A 24,428-nucleotide genomic window follows, 5' to 3' on the forward strand; every position below is an offset into this window, starting at 1 on the left:
GCATGGGGGGCGGGTATCAGAGGCCAGGGGAGGCTAAGCCTCCCCTAACCCAGGCCTATGGCCCCTCCCACACACTGTCCCGCCATCCCTCTCCCCTGAAGATGTCAGGGTGGCCTGGAGCTCAGGGCTCGGGCCCACCAGCAGCCGGCCCACCAGGGGCAGCTCAGGCTGGAGCTGGCCAGTAGCCTGGTGCTGGGGCCGGCCTGGGGGTTGGGCTGGCCAGCACGGCTGGAGCAGGCCGGCCAGTGGCTTGGGGTGGCTGGGGCAGGCCAGCCGGGGTGCCTCCGGCTGCAGGAGCAGGGGCTCTGGGCTCCTCCGGCCATGGGGGTTGTGGCCTCAGGTGGAAGGGATGGGGCTGGTGGGCTAGCCTCCCTGAAGGGGGGGTTCACCTGCCACCCATGTTAGCAAGCAAAGGCAAAGATAGGAAAAACAGGAGCTTAAAATTATTTATGCCCCAAAAGAAGTGGGCGAAGTGCTGAGGACCCAGCCACTGCCATTGAATTTAGTGCATGCTCGGCCTTTCTGAAAAACCAGGCCACTTCCTTTGGGGCATAAATATGAATGTAGGGGCCTGTCTTTTATTTTTCAAAATCATGGCCAGGATTTTTAGGTAAAACAAAGGGTGTTCCTTGGGGTGGAGAGGCCTGTGGGGAAATAGATTGTGAAGATGGAGCTGAGAAACAGCTGTTGTATGAATGCCTCGTGTAAATGTACAGATTTTCAATAGATTCCCCGTAGATTTTCTAGTTAAATTCAGAATCTTTCCCCCTATCTTCAAAGCACTCCACAGCCTGGGCACAGGAAATCTGAAAGATTGTTTTAAAGCTTCAGGATAAAAACTGCAGTTGACAACTCCCCTCCTTTGGCACAATGGAACTCTCAACAATAAGAATAAAGCTCATCTGTGTGGGGGAGACACAACTTTCTCGGGGGGGCTGGTCTGAGACTGCGGCATGAACTCCCCCAGTAACTAAAGACCTTCCCACACCGTACCAATTTCCATTTCTGCTGCAAAGCACATTTCTTTGACCTGCCTTCTTTAACAGCAAAACAAAGCAACAACTATATTTATAGTTTAAAAAAAAAAACGAAGACACCCCCACTGTACAAGCTTCTCACCTCGGGAGAGGCTGAGAGAACAAACAACGTGTGACAGCTGTGTAGTCACATTTCTTAATGCAATACTGGCAGGTGCTCAGATACTACAGTGATGAGCTCAGTATAAAAACCTATGTAGAATAGTAAAGGGAAATCGGGATCAAAAACTATCTATCCTACGTAGTGAAAATAATCCTGAATGGATTTTGGAGCCATCCAGTGCATGCTTCATGAGAGACCATCCTATCGTCCTAGGGGACTTCAACTGTGCAAATATCTTTGTGGGAATGGCACAGTAACCTGAAAGGGCTAACTGCGGGATCACACAAGAAAAGATGATGCTCAGGGCACCTCAAACCACAGACTGGGTCTGAAATACACTGCCCTGCTGGACCAGGAAAGAGGCTTTGTATACTGTAACTAATGGAGATGGTACTTCTGGTATCTGCCTTAGCTTTTGCAGCGTATAAGTCTAGATGTGATATGCAGCGCATTTCTATTATTTTAATTGGATTTTCTCTGTATGTTCCTAACAAATCTTTTCTTACTCCAATCCAGGTGGTTTTAGGCTGTTTGGAAATTTCATACAGACTGTCCCAAAGAATTGAAGCAACTTCCAATGTTTAAGGAGAGGTAGGTAGGGCTGCGTGCCTGCAGTTTAGTCTGTTCAGGACAGTCATGAAGAGTATGGACTAAGGAGACCTCTTCCATTAGGTATGTTGCTTCAAGGCTGCAGCCCTCCAGATACACAGGAAACGGCTCAGGGCCAGGATGAGAAATGAGTTGAAGACACATACGGTGACAGGTAAGTGCCAATAGAAGAATGTCTCATTTGGCGTTGGCCTAGGTTCAGTTCTCCAGCTGTAAAATGGGGATAAAAGCACTTCTCTGACTCAGAGGAGTGTTGTGAAGGGCTCAGATAGTACAGTAATGGGGGCCATGTGAGTAAAAGATAGGTGTGGGGGAAGGGACAGAAGGATGGATGGATCGCACTCAGCAAGGGGTTATAGTAAAAACACAACTGTTCAAGACCATGTGAGCTAGGAAAGCAGCAGGTCTCTAAAGTTCTACTGCAGGCCATGCCTTTGATGTGCACTCCTCTTTTCTTGTACGCGAGGTGGCCCCATCCTATCCCCTTCATTCATGGCTTGCTCTTTGTATTATTCCCCCTGTTGAGTCTAGCCCAGCGTTCAGCAACTTTTGGTCAAACAACTCAACTCTAATCAGTGATAAGACACCAAACGAGTGTTATTTTTTAGAGCCCCGCCCATTTGTAATGCTCTCACAAACCGTGGAATGTGTCTTCATTTGTCTCACTTGGAGCCTACTCCAAAGCCACTGAAGGCAGCGGAAAGACTCCCATTCGTTCTGACGGGCTTCAGACCAGGCCCTAATTTCCCGGTCTCTTTTCCCCAAATCTTTTCTTTATTCTGTCATTTTGTACTCTGAGCGTGAGACGTTGCAGCATCCTTCCTGATGTTGACGGAAACTGCAGGCAATCAACACTTCTCATGGCCTAACCATTTGTGAATTTTATGCTCCCTCCCAGCCCCGATTTAATCCCCATTCTGTTGCTTGGTTAATTCACAGAAAAATTAAATATAGGCATGCATGTCCTCATTTTCTATTGATATACATCACTAAGTGAGGCCAAACTCTGGAAGGAGCTCAGTTCCTGCAGGTTCTGTAAGGTTTTGCATGTCTCTCGGGCTGGAGCTAATGCTTTGCAAAGAATAGAGATGTCTGCAGGAAAAGGCCAGTTTTCGCTTGCCTGCTAATGCACTGCTAAGCATTACTCCTTTACAGCTGAGAGCCAACTGAAAAGCATAACTGCAGCCTGGGCGCTGTCATTAGTAGCCAAGATAGAATACAGATTCTGGGATTCCTAATCCTTGACCTAATGACAAATCCCATCATTTCTGCTTTAATACTTACAAACCTTGCAATTAGGCTTCTTAGGGGAGATGAGGGAATGGAGCACCACAAAATGGAGGAGGATCAACAATACTGGCATTTTCAAGAAATGCCATAAATGATCCATTTTTTTTCTCCCCAGACCGGACCCCTCACTCCACCCATTTATGTGCCATTTTATTTCTCTCAAGATTCTTCTCTTGGAATCCCACGATCTGCCACTGATGATAGTGGTTTGGTAAATCTGAGACACTTACCTGGGTCAAAAAATATGATTGCTTTGAGGCACGCATACTCATTGTCATCAACCTGGATGTCACGTAAGGGCTTTACCAACTCATCCAGGATTCGAATGGCTACGCGAGCAATTTCCAGTTCTGGGCAGTGCATTGGAATGATGAAATCATTTCCTGAGGAGATGAAAAACCATCAGTATCAGCCATTTACACCAGTTCTTTGGACATGGTGCATTACAAAATCACCCATTTCTTCAGATACCGACAGCCATATTTGCAGAATGCAGCACATGATTATGGATAATCTTGCCTGTTTTTAGATGATAGAAGAAAACACCATCTTAAATTACAAGGAAATATCTATCTAATCTAAATTTGTTCTAATCTCTCTTTAGTATTTCTAAGGGACCTATCACCTTAATTTCTAGGCATCAGTGTCTAAGGGGATGTCTACATCACAAAGTGACAGGGTGATGGTAGCATGGTATGCATACCTGTGTCAGCTGTAATTTAGCTAGCACAGGTAACAATAGCAGTGTAGATGTGGCGGCACATGTTAGCAAGCAAAGTACTTATCCAGGGACCTCAGGGGGCTTGGATTCTGGTTGCTAGCCTGTGCTGAAACTGGTGCCACCACGTCTACACTGCTATTGTTACTCATGCTAGCTAGATTAAAGCTGACATGGGTATGCCTACCCACGCTGCAATCACACCTTCCCTTTGCAGTGTGGACAGAGCCAAAATGCTGAGTAGAACAGTGAGCATTCACTATGCATTAGCAGAGGTAACATTTACATGCTGTCTCTAACTAAAGCATCATTTTAATTTTCTGACTATTCCAGCTCCAGCACAAATACATTGAACCAAAACTCAAGGCCTCCAAGACCCATGTATGAGTCTCCCCACCTGGTCTGGAGATAAGGAGTGATCTCTTGTCTCTGCGGTATTTCTCCCCTTGCTTTTTCCTTGAGCCAGTACCAAGCTATCCATGAGTCTGGGGATCTATGCAGTGGGAGTTCTATGGGGCCGAGAGGATGCATCTCTCCACTGGCTCTGTGGCATTTCCCTGGCAGGACAGCACAGCCCTGGGCAGTAACGATCCTCCTTAAAGAGGGCTCCTATGGAAACTACTGACTGTGGAAGTCCTATCAGAGCTGCTCTCTTGGAGCACCAATGCTGTTAGGCAGCATAGGGTAGCTGGGCTCCTGCTGATCCTTCAGTATCTGTGCAGATCCTGGTAATACCTGGGGTCTGGGAACCAGCCTCATGACCTGTTTGTTCCCCCCTCAATGGACCATGGGGAAGAAAGCACCTCACAGAGAATCTCATGGAGATTTTCTCGCCCTTAGTCCTATGGGTTTTTCCTTGGGATGCAAAGATAAGGCCCTGAATTTAAGGGGTGACAATTACAGTCTTTAAGTACGTACTTGGGGAACAAATATTTAATAATGGGCTCTTCAATCTATCAGAGAAAGGTATATCAGGATCCAAGGGCTGGAAGTTGAAGTTAGACAAATTCAGACTGAAAATAAGGCATACATTTTGAACAGTGACCGTAATTAATCATTGGAACAATTTACCAAGGATCATAGTGGATTCTCCATCACTGACAATTTTTAAATCAAGATTGGATGTGTTTCTAAAAGCTCTGCTTTAGGAATTATTTTGGGGAAGTTCTATGGCCTGTGTTATACAGGAGGTCAGACTAGATGATCACAATGGTCCCTTCTGGCTATGGAATCTATAATAATATATGGAGATATACCTATCTCATAGAACTAGAAGGGACCTTGAAAGGTCATTGAGTCCAGCCCCCTGCCTTCACTAGGCAGGACTAAGTACTGATTTTGCCCCCGATCCCTAAGTGGCCTGCTCAAGGATTGAACTCACAACCCTGAGTTTAGCAGGCTAATGCTCAAACCACTGAGCTATCCCTCCCCCTTGTGGCAAATGTGGAACAATAATTTATTGTACAAGTCAATTAGATACTCAGAGGCATAAACCTAACAGAGAGCAAAGCATGCAGGTTTCTTCCTCCAAACTCATTGTAAGTCTGCCCTCCAGTGTTCCAAAGCTGGGTTGCCACAAGGCTTATTGTGCCTAAATTTAAACCTGGAGGGAAGCAAAATCGAGTAGCTTTATATCGACATTCTAGCAGTGCTATAGAAGCAGAGGGGTGGAAGGTGCATGTTTGCATGTAATTTGGTGTCATTCTGTAACTGAAGTTATCATGTCAGTGGGCCACAGTTTAGTTTGTATTTATTTATTTTTCTTAGTCATAACAAAAAAATTTCATCCTAGCAGCCTAAATTATCAATACAGTTTGTTGGCTAAAATACAATGATGATCTTGCCTATTTATATATTGTCTGACATCCAGAAAGTTCCCCAAACTCTTTGGTTTACAAACAGATGTACAAGCTCTATGGAGAGAGGACTTTATCCACCATGGCAGTGCGGCCACCTCTGGAGAAAAGTAGCAACAATTTAACACCATAAAGCATAACAGGTGAAATATATCTTAGCTAGCTGAATGCAAGGGGAATTGCAGATGGGTAGGATACATAATAATTATCCAGCATGTAAATCTGTGCAAACTTCAAAGCAAGAATGAATTATATTATTTTACCTAATAATAGAAAATCTGTATACGGTATTGACCGTTTAGCAACTCCCAGGAGTAGGTGCTCTCCTGCATGGGCTCTTAGCAAGACAACCTGCAGATTACAGGAAAGAAACAGAGCGTATTACACTTCAACAGCAGACAGAGGAACAGTCGGGTGATTGATGTGTAGAGAATGGGGGAAATTCTGCTTTCATTTAAATCAGTGCAAATCTGGAATAGCTCCACTGTAGTCAATGGAATTACTCCTGGGATAATTGAGAGCAAAATCTGACACTAACTTGACTATACTTTGACTCTTTAGCTGTTAGAAGCATTACATTTACAAAACATTACAGCAAAACTCATTTTGCAAAGCAAGAACAAAGGAGAACATGTTTTATTTGATATTGCCCTGGAAACAGTGGCTCTTGGACCCTTCTACCAGCAGATGATGGTAGAAAAAATACAACCTCCCTTTTGACCCATCATTCCCAGTGCTGGCTCAGCTGATCATATGCAATATTTTTCTTGTCTTCAGTGGGTGGCAATCATTTCTAATTAATTAGTAATAACAAAAGCCTGGCCCTTTAAAATTCCACCTCTCCTGCAAGGAATTTCTTGCTGTACATGGTGAATTCTATTGAATATCACCCAATTTGATGTTAAAGGGCAGGGACTATGTGTTTATATTAAATAAATATATTAAATATAAATGGCTTGAGGGAGTGACAGAGACAGAGCCCTATTTCACCTGGTCATCCAGTGGAAGTTCACAGAATGCTGGGATATATTTCGCCCATTCGACAAGGGCTAAAAGCTGCTGTTTCATGGACTCACACACATCATTGATGGTTGCAACCTTCTTCATCGCAATATCAGCACTGTGCACTGGACTCAGAGCTGAGTACTGGAAGAAAAACAAAGCAGAATTTGTATGTAGAACAGGCTTAAGTGTTGCTTTGTTGAACAAAATGTCTGGTCAAGAAGAGTCTAATAAGTGTTTCCTACATATCACGGGATTTATGGTTAACATGGGGTTTCTATAAAGCCATTAATTTTGTCCTATTTCAAATATAACGTTTGACATTCACAATGATTTGAAGAGAGCTGTATGTTTGATCCAGTGTTGAACATCAATGACGCAAGAATGTTTGCAGTCTCCACCGGGTGGCGCTGCGTCACAACAGAGGCATAGTGACTTGAGCAGCTAATTGTCAGTGTGTTTTACAACCGACTCCTCTGACTTGACGAAGGGATTTTCTTTCTTTTGAGCAAAAGCACAGGATCTGAGCGCCCTGCTAATTATTTAATATGGCAGACCCAAAGAAGCAGCTCAATCAGCTCACCCAGCCTCCCAAGCAGCAGCTTGTTATAAAATACAAACACCCCCATGCATTAATCTCCCTACCTCTTTTACAAGGTCAGTGGCGACAAATGGGCCCAGCAGTGTTAACTAAGGACTTGTTTGGGCCTCGCAAACCCAGGTGTGAATCTGCAATGTGCTAGCGTGCCATCCAGAAACGTCATTTGTGGGCACTGCTGCAGCACACTAAAACGTCCATAGGGCCCTTTGATGAATACGTTATTGCACTTCAGATTCACGCCCGGGCCCCCACGTCCTCTGTAGACAAGCCCTGAAAGGCGAAGCTCTCTAATGCATGTTGTGAATGCAGCAATTCTTGAAGAAGTGAAAACATTTTTGTATGTGAAGAAAATCTGCACCAGGTGTGTGGAAGAAAAGGACCATTTGTATTGGAAATTAAAAGGATGCCCTTAGTTGTTTGTTGTTGTTTTCTTAACTCAAACTGGAGCATGTGGTAAGGGAAGAGGAAGGAAGGAAGGAGAAGATGATAGGCTTCCCTCAGTATAAATGCAAGATCTGCAAATGTAAGAGCATTATTAGGGTAACAATTGTAGAAGAGCAAAGAGCTAATAAACTGGGATTTAAACCCAACGCTCCTAAATTCCTAACAAGTTATATACTGTACCTACAGGAATTTCTTCATGCATCATTGAAATGCAGCCACCTCTGGGGTGAAACAAAGCAAATGAAGTGGACAGCAAGGCAATGCAGCAATTTAGGATAAGAAACGAAGAAGACTACCGTATCCTACTGGACCGCCATGGGGAATTGGTAGGCGGAATGTAATTGCTCAGACCTGTAGCCAGGATGTAGATGCTAGGGTCCAGATCCTCAAAGCAATTTAGGCTTCCTGATTTCAGCGAAAGTTAGGAGCCTAACTACCTTTGTGGATCTGACCCTAGTTGCCCAACTCTTGCAATAGTTGTGATGGGATCTTTAATGTCTTCTAGTTGGCAGGAATTCAGTTTTGTGTCTCAGCTGAAATATGGCACCTCCAGTAGTACAACACCCCCTATAAGGATGCTTGGGCTCTGGTTCAGCAGTGACCCAGAGAGAACATGAGAAAATCATTAATATTGCTTCCTGTTGCAATGAGTTGTTCCATTTAAGTGCCATCCAAGGACTGAGTAGACTCATCCTTGCTTAGTTGGACAAGTTGACAGTCCGAAGTGGCTATAAAACACTTCTAATAATGCTTGTCAATGTGTTTCATACCTGCTGTGCCATAGCCTCAGCCTGGGTCAGTACAGTGATTGACAGGGATCCATTGTCCTCGTAGCTACTCCTGCGAATGCTAATCCTGTCCCGTTCATTCTGCACAGCTTCAAAGAGAGAAAGAATGACAGTCACGTGATGCATTAGAGATTGCCTTTCCCTGCCATCACTGGTGGTGGCTATTTACTATCATCGAGAACTCTGCAATTTGCTAGTCGTTTTATGACTCAATAAAGACATACTATTCAAACTGTCAACAGTTTAAGTAGAGAGACATGGTGGGTGAGCAAATATCTTTTATTGGACCACTCTCTCATCGACAAACAGTATTACATCACTCACCTTGTCTCTCTAATATCCTGGGATCAACGTGGCTACCACAGCACTGCATACAGCAATTTAAATAGTTATTTTAATGTTAGTAACAATTTTATGAGTATGTTGCATAGGGGGCAAAAAGATTACCGGCTGCAATGGCTTCTCTAATGAGTGTTCCAGCATGTCCTACCTGTAGGAGAGCACATGTGTGACATGCCCTTCAGTTTCAGGGCCTACTTCTGCTACTAAATCCATATGGACAGACCCTTGCACCCACATGGAGTAGTTCCAGTGGTATTTATTATTTGTATTATGGTAGAACCTAGAGTCTCCCACTGAGATTGGAGCCCCATTGTAACCCACAGTAAGAGACAACCCCCTGCCTTAAAGAGCTCTCAATCTAAATAGATACTAGAAAATAGTCAAGGATGGAAGGGAAAATAGGGGTATAGAGAGATGACGTGACTTCCCCAAGATCACCCTGCAGGTTAGTGGAAGAGTCAGGAATATAAACTTGTGTGCCTGGGTCCCACTGTCTCCAAACTATCCCCAAAGTGTTTCACAAAGTCAACCATTTGTCTCTCTCACCAGCAGAAGCTGGTCCAATAAAAGATATTGCCTCTCCCACCTTGTCTCATACAAATCGGAGCAGAAGTGGGTGGGAAATCAGAGCCAGGGAGAAAAAATGAGGCCAAGAGTTGACAACATGAAGTAATACAGGCAGGCGGGTCCAGATGCCAAGAGCTGCAGAAGAGGCGACTCATGAAGTAAGAGTGGCGAGCAAGAGTAAGAGAGGATGGTGCAAGATGAGCAGAGCAAGCTGGCAAGGGTGTAGAGAGAGAGATTAAGAGCCTCATCCAAAGGCTGAAGAAATCAATGGGAATCTTTTCGTTGATTTCAATGGTCTGTAGATCAGGCTCTAAGCCCATGAGATTTGATGCAGAAACGCCATGGAACATTTGAAAATCTGGGAAGAGACTTCTGAATGGGACCCTGAAATGAATAGGAAGTTGTTTGAGGTTTGCGTGATGTGGTCCCATTTCTCAGTGGTTTGTGTCCCCTATTGCCACACCCTATTGTTAGTCTCTAAGGTGCCACAAGTACTCCTGTTCTTTTTGCGGATTCAGACTAACACGGCTGCTACTCTGAAACCATCACCCCATTTGCCGCACTCACACCACTGGGAGAAATGTTGTGTGATGTGCCTATGGAGGGTTACTTTATTTCTGTCCTGTTCTATACACAGTCTTATCCACACTCATCACCGTAGTATCTGAGCTCCTTCCAGCAGCGCATTAAGAAACGTGGCTACATCTCTGCCACATGTTGTTTGTTTTCTCATCCTCTCCCCAGAGTGAGAAGCATGTGCAGTGGAGTATCTTGTTTTGGTAGGTGTTTTGTTGTTGTTGTTGTTTTAATGCATAGATGTGGTGCTCTGTGTTTGGTAGAGAAGGCAAGGTCAAAGAAGTGTGCCTTGCTCTTGGAGCAGAAAGCAGTGAGGTCTGTGATGGTCCTTAAAGGGTAAGAACTTGGCCATGTTCCTCTAGTTGCACATGTGACAATGGAAAATCCAGTCTGGGCCTCTGTATCAGGAGAACCCAGCAACGATTGTACTGTATTTCCTGGTACTGGGACTCGGTCTCCAGGATGATTTCCCAGTGATGGGGTTGGGGTGAGGAAGAGCAGCAATCATCTCTATGATCACTGCATTAAAGAAACCCATGGATTCTGTAACCCTCCCCGTAAAAGACCAGCAGACTTGTACATGATGCTGATCGTTCCGTAGAAGAGATCACTCCTACTCAATGGACTATCTACCAAACGAGGATGCTGGTGCATAACTAAGGACGTAAATAAAGAAAAGATTTATTTCAAATTCTGGTTGAGGGACACACACAAATGATCGCTGCAAGAACATTTCAAAGTGTCCCATTAATAACAGCAACATAACTCCCCTTTGGAAACATTCTTCCCTTCGTACACAAGGGGAAACAATTCCCAGATCATAAATTGTCAGACATTCAGCAACTTGTTCAGACACTTGCGAAAGTTTCTCAGTTGAGAAAGTATCACACTGTCTGCCAGGATTTTCTTTCTAGACAGACAGACAAACCCACTCTCATCTGCTGGATACAATTGCACTGACCTTTCAGCTCTGGGCTCTACCACTCAGTGTGCTGCAAAAGAAAATGAATGGACTGATACCTGGCTTTACAATCGAAAGCAGTAAGAAAATCACAACTGGCCTTGGATGGGGTTCTTTGGTTCATAGAGTGTTCTGCTATCACTGGGTTTATCGCAGCCTCACAGCTTTGGGTCCCCACTGTTTAATAGTGACAGAACAAGGAGTAATGGTCTCAAGTTGCAGTGGGGGAGGTTTAGGTTTAGGAAAAACTTTTTCACTAGGAGGGTGGTGAAGCACGGGTTACCTAGGGAGGTGGTGGAATCTTCTTCCTTAGAGGTTTTTAAAGTCAGGCTTGACAAAGCCCTGGCTGGGATGATTTAGTTGGGGATTGGTCCTGCTTCGAGCAGGGGGTTGGACTAGATGACCTCCTGAGGTCCCTTCCAACCCTGATATTCTATGATTCTAAGCACCAAATCTCTAATGGGAAGAGCTACTGCCTTCTATGACAGCAGCCAAACACCACAGAGGAATCCTGTTTATAATGCTGAGCGCCATACTCTGCTCACACAGAGAAACCCAAGTGCTTGCTTGGCTGACGTTTTGTCATCCCAGGTGAGTGCTCAAACTACTGGGCTAGAGTCAGTATCTTTTGCTCTGGCCTACTGAATATTTAATTATTTATGCAAAGAGAAATAACTCCAACAGGAGCACTTGAGAAAGCCTGAGGCTATAGCCCGATGGGTAGGGTGCTCCTCTGGAACGTGGGAGACCTGAGTGCAAGTCTTTGCAGATGAGACATTTGTGTTTAGATCTTCCACTCGCCAGGTGAGTTGGCCCTTCTGGGGGGGTCTCATGTTTTTTCATGAAAAATTTCCAACGGGCTCGGTCCCTTCCAGTGAGGAAGGACATCAAATTCTGAAACTTCAACATTTTTCATGTAATGGAATTTTTCTGACCAGCCCTAGATTCAGTTGAAAATTGCCATTCTTGTTTTCAAAATGGAATTTTCACCCTCTGGCAGCTGGTTCATAAGGCTCATTTGCCGAACCAGGGGGAACTTCTTTGAAATAAATTATTTGCAAATACATTTTTTCCCATGGCTCAACCAGACTGAGCAACTCTTGACCCTTGAACTTTGTTAAGTACATTGGGATACAATTTGTTTGCAGGATGCTCTGCAAAATAAAATGCTCTAACTGTAGGGTATTTGACTATTGAATAAAAGCCCAGCCAATGAAAAAAAAAATCTCCCCTTTGTTTGCAAACAGAAACTAGCTGTGAAAACGGTCTGTTCTGCTCTGAGCACAGAAAGCAGGTAAAGTAATAACAGAGTAACAAGTAGCTTTGCTGAGAATTACAGCTCCCTTTAATTTCTGCATCAGTTTAGCCTGCGGAACACTGTTCCCACACTATGGACTCGCTGCAGCAACGAATGATCAGTGCAATAAGCATACGCGAGGAAAGATCCTGAGCAAAGAGACAACAGTATCCTGACAGTTCATACATTTTGGCACAGTACGGCTCAGAAATTCAATCCATGGTTTCTTAAAGCTCAGGGAGCAGCAAGGTTTAGCACGTAACAATAGTACAGTACATCTCTACCTACTCCTACGGACATGTTTGAAATCAAAACTCCCTTTGGTTACATACCGGGATGACGCAGATGGGCAGACTAGGTTTAACTCTAGCAAGCAAGGGTTCTGCTGCCATTCTTGATATAATATATTAACCCCCTTGGACGTTGCAAGTCTATATTATATAACTGTATGTTGTAAACTCCCTGGGACAGGCTCTTTTTTGTCATATGTATGGACAGTGGCTAGCACAATAGGAATGTTCTTTAGGACTCCCAGGAGTTGCTGCAATGCAAATATTAAATAATAATATTGTACCCAACCATGTTCTCCAAATTATCCCTTTAACCATCAGTTTAAAAGATACCAGTATTCTAAGGATTAGCTGGATGGCGCTTGAATAAAAAAGCAGAATCCATGAAGATGTTTCATTAGCCTATGGAAAGAGTTGTGCTTTCCTATTTGTCTTATTTACTTCCTTGTCTTCTTTTTTTTTTTTTTTTTTTTGGCATTTCAAAAGGTTTTGCTTAAAAGCCACTCATGTCCTTAAAATGCCAGACGGTTTAGGAGCAGCTAGCTGTAGATGCTATCAGAGTGGGTGAGTGGCAATGAGTGACAAGCCTTTGAAATGTATTTAGGTGCCTAACTCCCATTGGCACCTTTGAGGATCTGGGCCATAGTGACCAAATGTTACCCTCCGTTCGGCAGCCTGAGTAAAACGAGTGTGGGGGTTTCTTCCTTTTAGGCAGAAAAATGACGGGTGCTCTTATGGGGGTCTCAATGAAAAGACCGAAGACCAGGGCTGGCCTTTGAGGTGGGCGATACGGGTCCCCGCCCAGGGCAGCCCGCCCAAGTGGGGGCCGTGCGCAGGGTTTCCCACCTGATCTGCTGCCGAGAGGCCAGCTGGGCTGATGGAGGCGTGGGGGAGTGGGAGAGACGACCAGCCTTGGAGCCAGGTGACTCCTCCGGAGCAGGGGTTCCCCTCTTCTGCTCTGCTCCACATGTACAGCCGCTGCTGTTCCTGTGTTCCCCCACCCTGCCTTCTTCCTGGAGTCGCCCCGGCCACTCCGGACTGGGAGCGTCCTCCTGTCCACTCTGCGGAGGGGGGCTGATGGCGGGGTGTCCCCCTCCCCTGCACCCATGTACCCAATTTCCACTAAGCTGGGGTGACAGGACAGGGGGAATCTGTATGTGCTGCTGCCTCTCTGGGTCCAGCACTGCTGGCAGCTGCTTGTGTCTGAATAAGCCTAGTTCAGGCTCCTGACCCTCAGTGCTTTCTGAAAGAGACAGCGCACTCCCCCACTCAGGCACACACACACTCCCCTCAACACAACACACTCCTTCACCCAGTCCCCCCAACACACACACCAGGGCTCCCTGTATCCAGGGCACTTCCCACCTGGGCTGTGCTGAAGCATCAGGAGCTGCTGCTCTCCTGCCGCAGGGAGAGTGACCTGGATGCAAGAAGCCCTGACATCGCTCCTTGCTTCCCCCACTCTCACATCCCCCTAGGGCTGCACGGGGTGGAGGAGCAGCAGTCCAGTGTAGGAACGAGCAGCAATGCCAGTTGCTTTGTGCATCCTGGTCAGGTTCCCCACGTGAGTGCAGGAGGGGGATGCAAGGTTTAGGGGAAAAGGGGTCACAGTGCAGGGATTAGGGGCTCAGAGGGGAGGTGCAGGGGGTAGGAGTAAAAGGGGCACAGTGCAGGGGGTAGGGGCACAGGTGGGGACAGGTGTTGGGGTGCAGAGGCAGGGGGTTAGGTCAAGGGGGTATGCACAGTGCAGGAGTTAGGGGCACAGGAGGGGCAGGGGTTGGGGTGAAGGGGGCACAGTGCAGGGGTTAGGGACTCAGGGGGGAGGTGCAGGAGGTAGGAGTGAAGGGGGCACAGTGCAGGGGGTAGGAGTGAAGGGGTCACAGTGCAGGGGTTAGGGGCTCATGGGGGAGGTGCAGGGGTAGCAGTGAAGGGGGCACAGTGCAGGGGTTAGGGACTCAGGAGGGGACAGGTGTTGGGGTGCAGGGGCAGGGGGTTGGGTCAAGGGGGTATGCACAGTGCAGGAGTTAGGGGCACAGGAGGGGCAGGGGTTGGGGTGAAGGGGGCACAGTGCAGGGGGCAGGAGTGAAGGGGGCATAGTGCAGAGGTTAGGGGCTCAGGGGGGAGGTGCAGGAGGTAGGAGTGAAGGGGGCACAGTGCAGGGGGTAGGAGTGAAGGGGGCACAGTGCAGAGGTTAGGGGCTCAGGGGGGAGGTGCAGGAGGTAGGAGTGAAGGGGGCACAGTGCAAGGGTTAGGGTCTCAGGGGGGAGGTGCAGGGGTAGGAGTGAAGGGGGCACAGTGCAGAGGGTATGAGTAAAGGGGGCACAGTGCGGGGTGTAGGGGCACAGGTGGGGACAGGTGTTGGGGTGCAGGGGCAGGGGTTTGGGTGAAGGGGGTATGCACAGTGTAGGAGTTAGGGGCACAGGAGGGGTAGGGGTTGGGGTGAAGGGGGCACAGTGCAGGGGTTAGGGACTCAGGGGGGAGGTGTAGGTGGTAGGAGTGAAGGGGGCACAGTGCAGGGGGTAGGAGTGAAGGGGGCACAGTGCAGGGGTTAGGGGCTCAGGGGGGAGGTGCAGGAGGTAGGAGTGAAGGGGGCACAGTGCAGGGGGTAGGAGTGAAGGGGGCACAGTGCAGAAGTTAGGGGCTCAGGGGGGAGGTGCAGGAGGTAGGAGTGAAGGGGGCACAGTGCAGGGGGTAGGAGTGAAGGGGGCACAGTGCAGAGGTTAGGGGCTCAGGGGGGAGGTGCAGGAGGTAGGAGTGAAGGGGGCACAGTGCAGGGGGTAGGAGTGAAGGGGGCACAGTGCAAGGGTTAGGGTCTCAGGGGGGAGGTGCAGGGGTAGGAGTGAAGGGGGCACAGTGCAGAGGGTAGGAGTAAAGGGGGCACAGTGCGGGGTGTAGGGGCACAGGTGGGGACAGGTGTTGGGGTGCAGGGGCAGGGGTTTGGGTGAAGGGGGTATGCACAGTGCAGGAGTTAGGGGCACAGGAGGGGTTGGGGTGAAGGGGGCACAGTGCAGGGGTTAGGGACTCAGGGGGGAGGTGCAGGAGGTAAGAGTGAAGGGGGCACAGTGTAGGGGGTAGGAGTGAAGGGGGCACAGTGCAGGGGTTAGGGGCTCAGGGGGGAGGTGCAGGAGTTAGGAGTGAAGGGGGCACAGTGCAGGGGGTAGGAGTGAAGGGGGCACAGTGGAGGGTGTAGGGGCACAGGTGGGGACAGGTGTTGGGTACAGGAGGGGGCAGAGGTTGGGAGTGAAGGGGGTGTAGCGATTAGGGGTGCAGGAGAGGGAGCAGGCATTGGGGTGAAGGGGGCACAATGCAGGGGATAGGGAGGAAGGCAGGATGGGGCACATGGGAAGCCCTTGGGGGCCAGGGGCAATGGGGGGGTGCCATGTCCACGGAGGCCAGGGGCACCAAAATGCAAGTGCGCCTAGGGTGCCATTTTCCCTAAGGCCGGCCCTGCCAAAGACTGAAAAGATGTGGAGACCGAACTCCCTTGGAGGTGGCTAAAGTACTTTGGTGGCGAGGAAGCGCAGGCTGCCCAAGATGTACCTGGGCTGTAGAGAAGTCTTCAGGCTCCAGGGCACATTTCACAGACAGTAAATTCATGTTAAGGAAAATATTATCCTATGAAAAGAAACAGTATCTCCCTCCAGACCCTCCTCGATGTGGAAGAAAGCTGCTGTTACTGGTAGTTTTCCAGCCTTGTCATGAGACTGGAGATTCCAGAGTTCACACCAGTTTCTTACTGCCAAGTGGAAACTGGGTACATCTTGAAGGCCTTGCATCAGGGCTTAAATTCAGCTGGAACTGTCCAGAGCAGAGCTCCAGTAAATATTGTCAAACCCGGGGGAGCCCTGGCATGCCCCAGGGGCTAAAGCCCCAAATCCCATTGCACCCCACAGGGCGAAAGCCCTGAGGCTCCGGGAGGTACTGGGGGAGAATTTAAGCCCTGCCTTGCAGCATTTGTCAGGACAGAGAGACGATGGGGCGCTCGATAGAACCACTTGCCTGCCCTCCTGACCCAACTATATTAAGAGCCAAGAAGGTGAAAGGAGCCAATCAGTGACAGGATAAATATTTTCTGTTATCTACCCTGTTCAGAAATACAGTATTTGGCTCTAGAGAATTTGAGTTTGCTATGTAGGTCTTCCCTCTTTTGGGGGGCAGGGGATAACAGCGTACACTGCATGATTCCCATACAAAAGAGTCACTGGAATATTGTGTAATGCTTAGGTACTGTGTGTACACATCCCTTCTAAGACCTGGGCCGCCCCTCAGTAACACGGGGAGCACCTTCTCTTTTAAAAAAATGATAATGCCTATTTCTTAGATGGGGCTTTTCATCAGTTGATCTCCGCAATCTTTAACGCATTTCTCCTCACAACCCCCTTGGGAGGGAGGGAAGCATATTATCCCCATTGTACAGATCAGGGACTGAGGCCCAGAGGGGCTAAGTGTCCCAAGGTCACACAGAACATCCATGGGAGAGTAGAGGATTGAGCCCAAGTCCTTCACATCCCAAACCCGTGCCCAACCACTGGGCCATTCTTTTCCCTTAAAAGACTACCGTATTCTACCATAGGGGGTTGGCGCCATTTCTGTACAACCCTGGGCTGTTCTTATCTAAAGGCAGATGTGAAAAGATCCGATGCTCCAAAGCCTGGCTTTCATAATTTTATTGCAGCTGTAGTATACCTACACTTGAGTTACATGCTAAACGTTATCGCCCATTCACAGGTGTATCAGGAAAAGTCAGCACTGATTGCAGCATGCAGAAGAAATCTCACTATCCACCGTCTTAGAAAGCCAGTCACGAAATCAACTAGAAACAAGCTTTGCTGAATTTTACACTACAATCGGTAAGGAACTTTTTGCAGCAATCAAACTTGGGGCTTGAGCCTGGAAATCCAACTCACCCACGTAGCCCTGTTGTGTTGAATGGACCTTCTCATGTGAGTAATGATTACACATGTGAGGAGGGTTGGAGGAATGGGCTATATAACCAAACCCCACCACTTATTTTATAGAGGTCCCATAAAGCTAAATAAACCCATTAATATTCCCATAATGATCAGCTCCCTTTAAAAGAACTGAATTGTTCCTTGTTTATCTCACACAAGTTTCCAATATAGATTTTATGGCACATATTTCAGTACTTCCCGCACACACTGATAAGGTCTATCTTCTAGTGTAAGTGGATGGTACAGAATGACTTTCTCAAGGTGATTTTGTTGTTATCACTAAAAGTACCTAAGAAGCCATCGCATAACACATCTAACGTAGTTAATATTTTACATACTATGAAATCAAGCGATTGCTACATGGTAACTGCATTGCAATATTTATTATGCTTGTAAAAATAGGGGAGAGGTCAATCTGAAATGCTGCACGTGGCTGTGATGGCTGAAAGGCTGGTACTCCAAAAAATGGATGGCCCCAGCAACCCAAACATCATGCTTGGAATTTGCATTGGAGTTGGCAGACTTGTACAAAGGGCCAAATCCAGTGCAGTATCCCACAGCCACCTGTAGCCTACTCTTTCCAGGAGACGTTTGTTCCACAATTAGGGCAAGACTCAGATACTCCAAGACCACACATTTACTTGCCCCTTGAATAGTTGCTCAAGACATGTTTCAAATATTGGCAGAACCTGAAATTGCATCAAATTGTCCTCTCTGGGGTGAGTGCCTAAGGGCAATTGAATGCGTGGCAAGCCAGAGTGTGACTCCACAACGCACTAGCCTTCTGGGCATGAAGGGCACATCTACACAGCAAAAAACGGCCTGTGGCAGCCAGTTGCAGAGCCCAGGTCAACTGATTGCAGTGTGGACGTTTGGGCTTGGATTTGAGCCCAGGCTCTGAAAGTTGGCGAGGGGCAGGTTCTCCAGCCTGAGCCCGAACATCTACACTGTTAGTTTTAGCCCCGTACCAAAAGCCAGAGTCCGTTGACCTAGCCTCAGACTTACTGCCGCAGGTTTTATTTTGCTGTATTGACGTAGCGGGAGTCACTGTGTGGAGCCTGCTACAGCCCACACGAAGTTCCCTAGCGTGCGTTGACACACATCTGTAGCAACATCCACACCATGACTAAAACATGACAAGCTCCTGTGCTGTGGATTCACACCCTGGCTTGCTGTGCACTAAGTCACCATGTAGACAAGCCCATAGTCACAGGACTAGGGCCATGAGGGGATGTTACTGGTCTACGTGCACTGAGATTTTCCGGGTTGCTGTCAGTGTTGATAGCGTGGAGGAACATCCTTTACCTGTAGGGCTCTATGCTTGGCATTATTCGCAAAGGGCAGCAGAATACCTGAGGCTCAGAATACCTGAGGCAGGAGATCTGGGTTCCAATTCTAGATCTGCCACTAATGTGCTGAATAGCCTTTGTCGAGTAGCTTTCGTTGCCATTGAAACACCACCTTTCCACAAAAAAACCTTTTGTCAAAATAACTCTGACCAGCTGTAATCATTTCCCAACCAGCTAGAGGAATGGAAAAAGCATAAGAGCAGAGCAGATGTGAAGAGAGACCTCAGCTGAGTCATAGACAGACCTCCTGACCTAAATGAGAAATGCAATTCCCTCAAGGCCCCCGATACACTTCCTACCGAGGGGAAATCCACAGCTCAGGCCCGGTGGTTGAACAATGCCTGCCCCAGACCGTTCCTGATTAATATAATGACTGACACTGCAGCAGACCAACCTATGCTGACTCTAACAGCTGAGCAGGAATATGGGGCGAGGTCTCTATATTGTGTGTTGTTGGTGTCTGAACCCACGTTGTCACACTCAGCCTGTGAAAGCTTTACTCCCCTTCAGACTTTACTAGCCTCTCTCATTAATCCCGGTCTATCACCCTGCAATTATAATATCAACCAACCCAGAGGCGAAGTGATAGGGTGGAATAGACAACTCTTGTTTTACAGCCAAAGAACAAAGGAATAGTGCATTGGGGAATGGGCAAAGCTGTAGTCTCATTTGGGTTTCCTTCAGCCCACTACCCATCCAAAAGAGCTCTGCCACCTATGCTTGCCCCTGTCAGAGTCCGTCAGTGCACACAGTGCTGTCTGGAGTGGAAGTCAGTGCTGCAGACACAGCAGAAAGAGAAGCCAACCTTCTGATGGCAGCAGCTGCTGGGTGATGAAAGGAAGGGTATGCCCAGAACTTTTCAATAATGAGGCAGGAGGGAAGGAACCTTGCCATGGGATCCTGATTACTGCTTAAGCCTGTGTCCCTGAAGAGACAAACAGGGAATTTGTTATAGCTACAACCAACATGCCCTGGCATGTTTGAACTATCCTGACTGTGGAAAGCACAAATCAAACTAAATACGTTCTCCATCTGACACACAGAAGAGAGAGCTTAAATCGTTAGAGCCGGCCTGGACCTTTCTTCCATCAGGAGCGCATTGAATATGCTAGCCAATCAGAATCCAGGCAGATTGCAAAGCACTGCACCTATTGGGCTCCTGAATAAATAGTGCTGTGTTCGTCATCCATGTAGTGGAATTGCAACAAACAGACCTTATTTCCCAAACCTTTCTGTCCTTGCTCCATTGCCACACAGGCTAGAACGGGGAACAGAACACATGAGTCATGAGTGTGCACCAACCTGAAATCCAATAAATAAAAGTGTCAACATTGATTCCACCTCAGCAGCAGCAAACCCATCACTTTCCATAGAAGTTTAGGCAAAAACTCCCGTTTAATAACCATCCGTCCAAGTTAATTGTTCTATAACAGTCAGCGTCCTCATTTAGCTTTGCCATTCTTGGAATGATCTCAATAAGCCAACTGGAGGTCCTGAAGCAAGTGCGTGTGTGTGGGTGCAGATTGACAACTATGAGTTACACAATAATGAATCTGGCAAGGAGATCTGGTGACATCTGGTGAGCTTTCACAATCTTCTGATCCACAGTAACAAATTGACCCTTTCTGTTGCCTGGCCTGAGCAGAAGAGTCTGATGTTTCAAAAGGCCTGAACCCGACTTCTGATGTTGTAGGTGTGATTTTGCACCTGCAACTAAACTGCACTATCCAGTATTTGGTCCTGCCATGCGGGCAGGGGACTGGACTCGATGACCTCTCGAGGTCCCTTCCAGTCCTAGAATCTATGAATCTATGAATCTATGAATCCATGTAACTGCCTGCTTTCTGAGTACAGTGAGGTATAGAAGACACATGAATGCATTCAGCTGTGTCTGCAATCACTTGTGGGAGCCAAATTATGGCCATAGAATCTGAACTTTTTGTTTCAAAATCAGGCAGAAAAGATGTGAAAACTACAGCTAAGACCCAAGTTATGAATGTTTTGAACCACTAAGCAAGAAAGCCCTGGATACCTGCCTAGAAAAAGAAATTGAAGTGAATAATAATAATAATATAAATATAATCCTTTCTACTTCTGCACATGCCCTTTATCAGAGGAACCCAAGGAATTTTACAAACATTAATGCTTTCCCTCAAAGGGGTATTGAGGGCTTAAATATTAACTCTATTTACAGATTGGTAAACTGAGTCCCACAAAATTCAAAGCTGGGATTTTCAAAGGAGTTGAAAGGAGTTAGACTCTTATTGACATTTAGGGCTTGTCTACACTTCTGCTTAAGTCGATGTAACTACCGCTAAAGTCGATGTAAGTTACATTGACTTACAGACTTACAGCGGTGCCTACACCACGCTGTGATGCTCTTCCGCCAACAGAGCTTCCGCCTCTCATCGAGGTGGAGTAATTACGTCGATGGGAAAGCGCTCTCCCACCGACATAGCGCGTCTTCACTAGACGCGCTACATCAGCACAGCTGCATCGACGCAGCATGGTAGTGAAGACAAGCCCTCAGGGCGATATGGGCACTTTACTCTCTACACTTAAACACACTTACTCTACACTTCAAATGTATATTGACCTAGCTATGTCACACCCCGGAGCACCATAGTTAAGCCAATCTCACCCTGGTGCAGACGTGGCTAGGATGGTCAATGGAACAATTCTTCCATTAACCTAGCTACTGCCACTCGAGGAGATGGAGTTCCCATAGTGACAGAAAAAAACCCTTCTATCCATGTAGGAAGCGCCTATGCTACAGTGGCACAGCTACGGCTCTGGAACTATACTGCTGATGTGCTTGTAGTGTAGACAAGCCCTTGGCCTTCTTTGAAAATTCCAGCCAATATAAATGGATGCAAGGTTACACCAAGTCAGTGCCAGGGCTAAAAACAGCCCCCAGTGTCCTGATTCCTAAGCATTAGATACACTTCCTCCTTTAGTGTAAGGTAAAGTGTACAGTGGTAGAAAACTTACATGGAAGCATTGTGGAAGGAAACAGGAATCAAAGCTTTGCCTACCCAAAGCTGTTACATCAGGAATGAGAACGAATGTGAAAATTACAGTAGGGTATATTCATTTGATCTCAACACCTAATCACATCCCATTCTCCTGTGTAAATTCCATCAGTGACCTAAGAACCCTTTCCCTCTGTCAGCAACCTCAGAGCAATTCTCCACTACAGACATTCAACTAGTGTCCTGAGAACCTCTAAGCACGCTCTGTTCTCCTTTCTGTCACTTCGATCTGCAGCCTGAAAACTTCTAGTCACATTCTGTTATCTCCAGCCAATTCTACCAATGAACTAAGAATATTTAATGCCTTTCAACTAACCATCCCTTTCAACTAACCAATCTATATATCCTGCTGCATTCTCCTAAGCGAGTTCAACCAGCAACCTGAGAATGTCTGGTCACATTTTAGTCTCCCACATCAGTTCCTTGACTGACTTGAAACTTGTAATCTCTCCAAAACCGCTCAGGAACACGTTCACAGCCCCAACTCTCAGGAATCAAAATTAACAGAAGAGGTAGACTCTTGGCTTCAGGGTTAAAGGCCCTTTAAATAAAAAGTGAACATTTAGGAAACAACAAAAGGATGGTTAAAGGTAAGGAAAAATGGTTATATCCCAGTGCCTTTGCCCCACAATTTCAGATGCTGCTTACTCTATGGTCATTAAAGTGTGTTATTAAAATGTACTTCATATTATACAGGTTTTTAAAATAGTGCTCTATTGTCAGAGATTCTACACTAGGATTTTCAGAAGTGCTCAATTTTTGGCCTAATTTTGCTCTGTTTGAAGTCAATGAGACTTTTACCATTTACTAATTCTTTAAGCCAAATTCTTTAGTTTGAAGTATACACTCATTTTGGGCGTCATTCAGATGAGATGTAAAACCAAGATCAGAAATCCAATGACACTTTTCACAAAAACAGGTGGCAGCCTTAGGCTCTGGCAAATGCCAGTTTGGATAACAACATCCTGGTTCCCTAAATCCCAAAATTCCAGTTTGTCAAAACCAGATCTGCTTGGGAAATAAGACTGGGTTCGATGAATTTCTCAACTTCTTAAAATGTCAAGAAATACCGTTTTGAAATTTTCAGAATATTTCATGTTGACATTTTTAAAATGTCAAATTCCAGTTTTTGTGGTTTGAAATGACTTTTAAATTAAAAATTTAATCTAATTAGTCCAGAAAAAGTTGAACTCAAACACTCGTTACATTTTACATGTAGCGGGGTGTTCACCCCACTCCTGCCCTGAGGGGGTTAAAGCAGCCCTGGAGAGGGCTGTGGCGGAGAAATGCTAGGCTGATTGGGGGAAGCAGCCACAGGTGGGGCCACAACCCAGTCAGGCCACAGCTGTCCCTATAAGAGGGCTGAGGGCCAGAGACTGAAAAAGGCATTCTCTCTCTAGCTTTGTGAGAGAGAAGGACCTGGCTGCCTGGGAAGCTGAGGAGGGTACCTAGGGTGGAGCAGTGCTGGGAACAGGGCCGGCTCCAGGTTTTTTGCAGCCCGAAGCAAAAAAAAAAAAAAAAAAAGGGCCGGAGTGCCGCCCCTTGAAAAGTGCTGCCCCAAGCACATGCTTGGGACGCTAGTGCCTAGCAAAGCCCCAGCTGCAGGCCTGGTTAAGGGCCCACAAAGGGGTACTGGGGCTGCAGAGAGGCAGCCCAGAGATAGGCAGAGGCAGCTGGTCCAACCCCCCTTGCCAATGATGAGTGGTTTATAGACTGCAGTCCACCCGAGGGAGCGGGGGCTAGATGGTGACTGGCAGTAGCCACTGAGGCAAGGTGGGGATAGAGGGTTGGGGGTTCCCCTGGGTGGGGAGACCCAGAGTGTGGGTTACTGCCAGGGCAGAACCCTGACATAGAGGGGCACTGGGGTCCAGGAGGGACACGGGGGCCAGCAGCAGGCGAGACACCAGCCTGCAGAGGGTGCTCAGCGCTGGAAGAGCTAATTCCCTGGATGACCAGCAGGAGGCGCCGCAGTGGTGAGTCGTCCCCTTGCCACATTACAGATAAACAAAAAACATTTTGAAATTATTGAAACTAAACATTTCAATTGACTCAAACCAAAGAAAATAGATATATGTGTTGGTTCATGAATATTTTTGAGATTTTGACTTTTATGTCTGATTTTAGACAGGGAAAAATTTCTGAACTCAAAAATGTTTTGCAGGATGGAAAAACCAGTTCCCACCCAGCTCCAGACCCAACATGCCAGGTTATTGGTGAGTTTCGTCAAGATGAAAACATTTTAGGAACACAAAGTTTCCAAGCTTGTGCCTGAACATATTCAGCAGCAGGTGTGGCAGTGGTGATCATACTCTGTAGTGATGATGATACAGCCTCGTAATACCACACCCAAGGCACGTTCTGAGTCTGAATAATAAATATCTCAGATCTCTTCCATGTACTGTGAGAAGACAGTGTTATTGCCACATCCTGGAAAGCCTGGTTGCTATTACAAATAAGCTTGCTAAAATATAGTGATGAAGAATGTGCCAAATTCCACAGAGTTGTGTCTAACTGTCTCAGTGTGTTATGGTGAAATAGTGGGTGCAAGGGCAATGCACAAATGTTTCCACTATCACCCTAGCTATTGAACAATCAGAAGACAAGTTTTTCTAAT

The 24,428-nt window shown here is 46.8% G+C and overlaps 1 protein-coding gene across 1 annotated transcript in view; it reads right to left on the minus strand.

Annotated features, from left to right (window-relative positions):
- Positions 1-24,428, minus strand: part of LOC135888755 (hepatocyte nuclear factor 4-beta-like) — a 44,200-nt gene that overhangs the window by 3,405 nt on the left and 16,367 nt on the right. Inside the window, exons 4-7 of the mRNA XM_065416534.1 lie at positions 8,431-8,537; positions 6,604-6,759; positions 5,877-5,964; positions 3,270-3,422 (exon numbers count right to left, since the gene is read on the minus strand). Of these exons, the coding sequence (XP_065272606.1) occupies positions 3,270-3,422; positions 5,877-5,964; positions 6,604-6,759; positions 8,431-8,537 (504 nt within the window). The remainder of the gene's footprint in view (positions 1-3,269; positions 3,423-5,876; positions 5,965-6,603; positions 6,760-8,430; positions 8,538-24,428) is intronic.

The sequence above is a fragment of the Emys orbicularis genome, chromosome 14, assembly GCF_028017835.1.
Source record: "Emys orbicularis isolate rEmyOrb1 chromosome 14, rEmyOrb1.hap1, whole genome shotgun sequence".
Taxonomy (NCBI): domain Eukaryota; kingdom Metazoa; phylum Chordata; order Testudines; family Emydidae; genus Emys; species Emys orbicularis.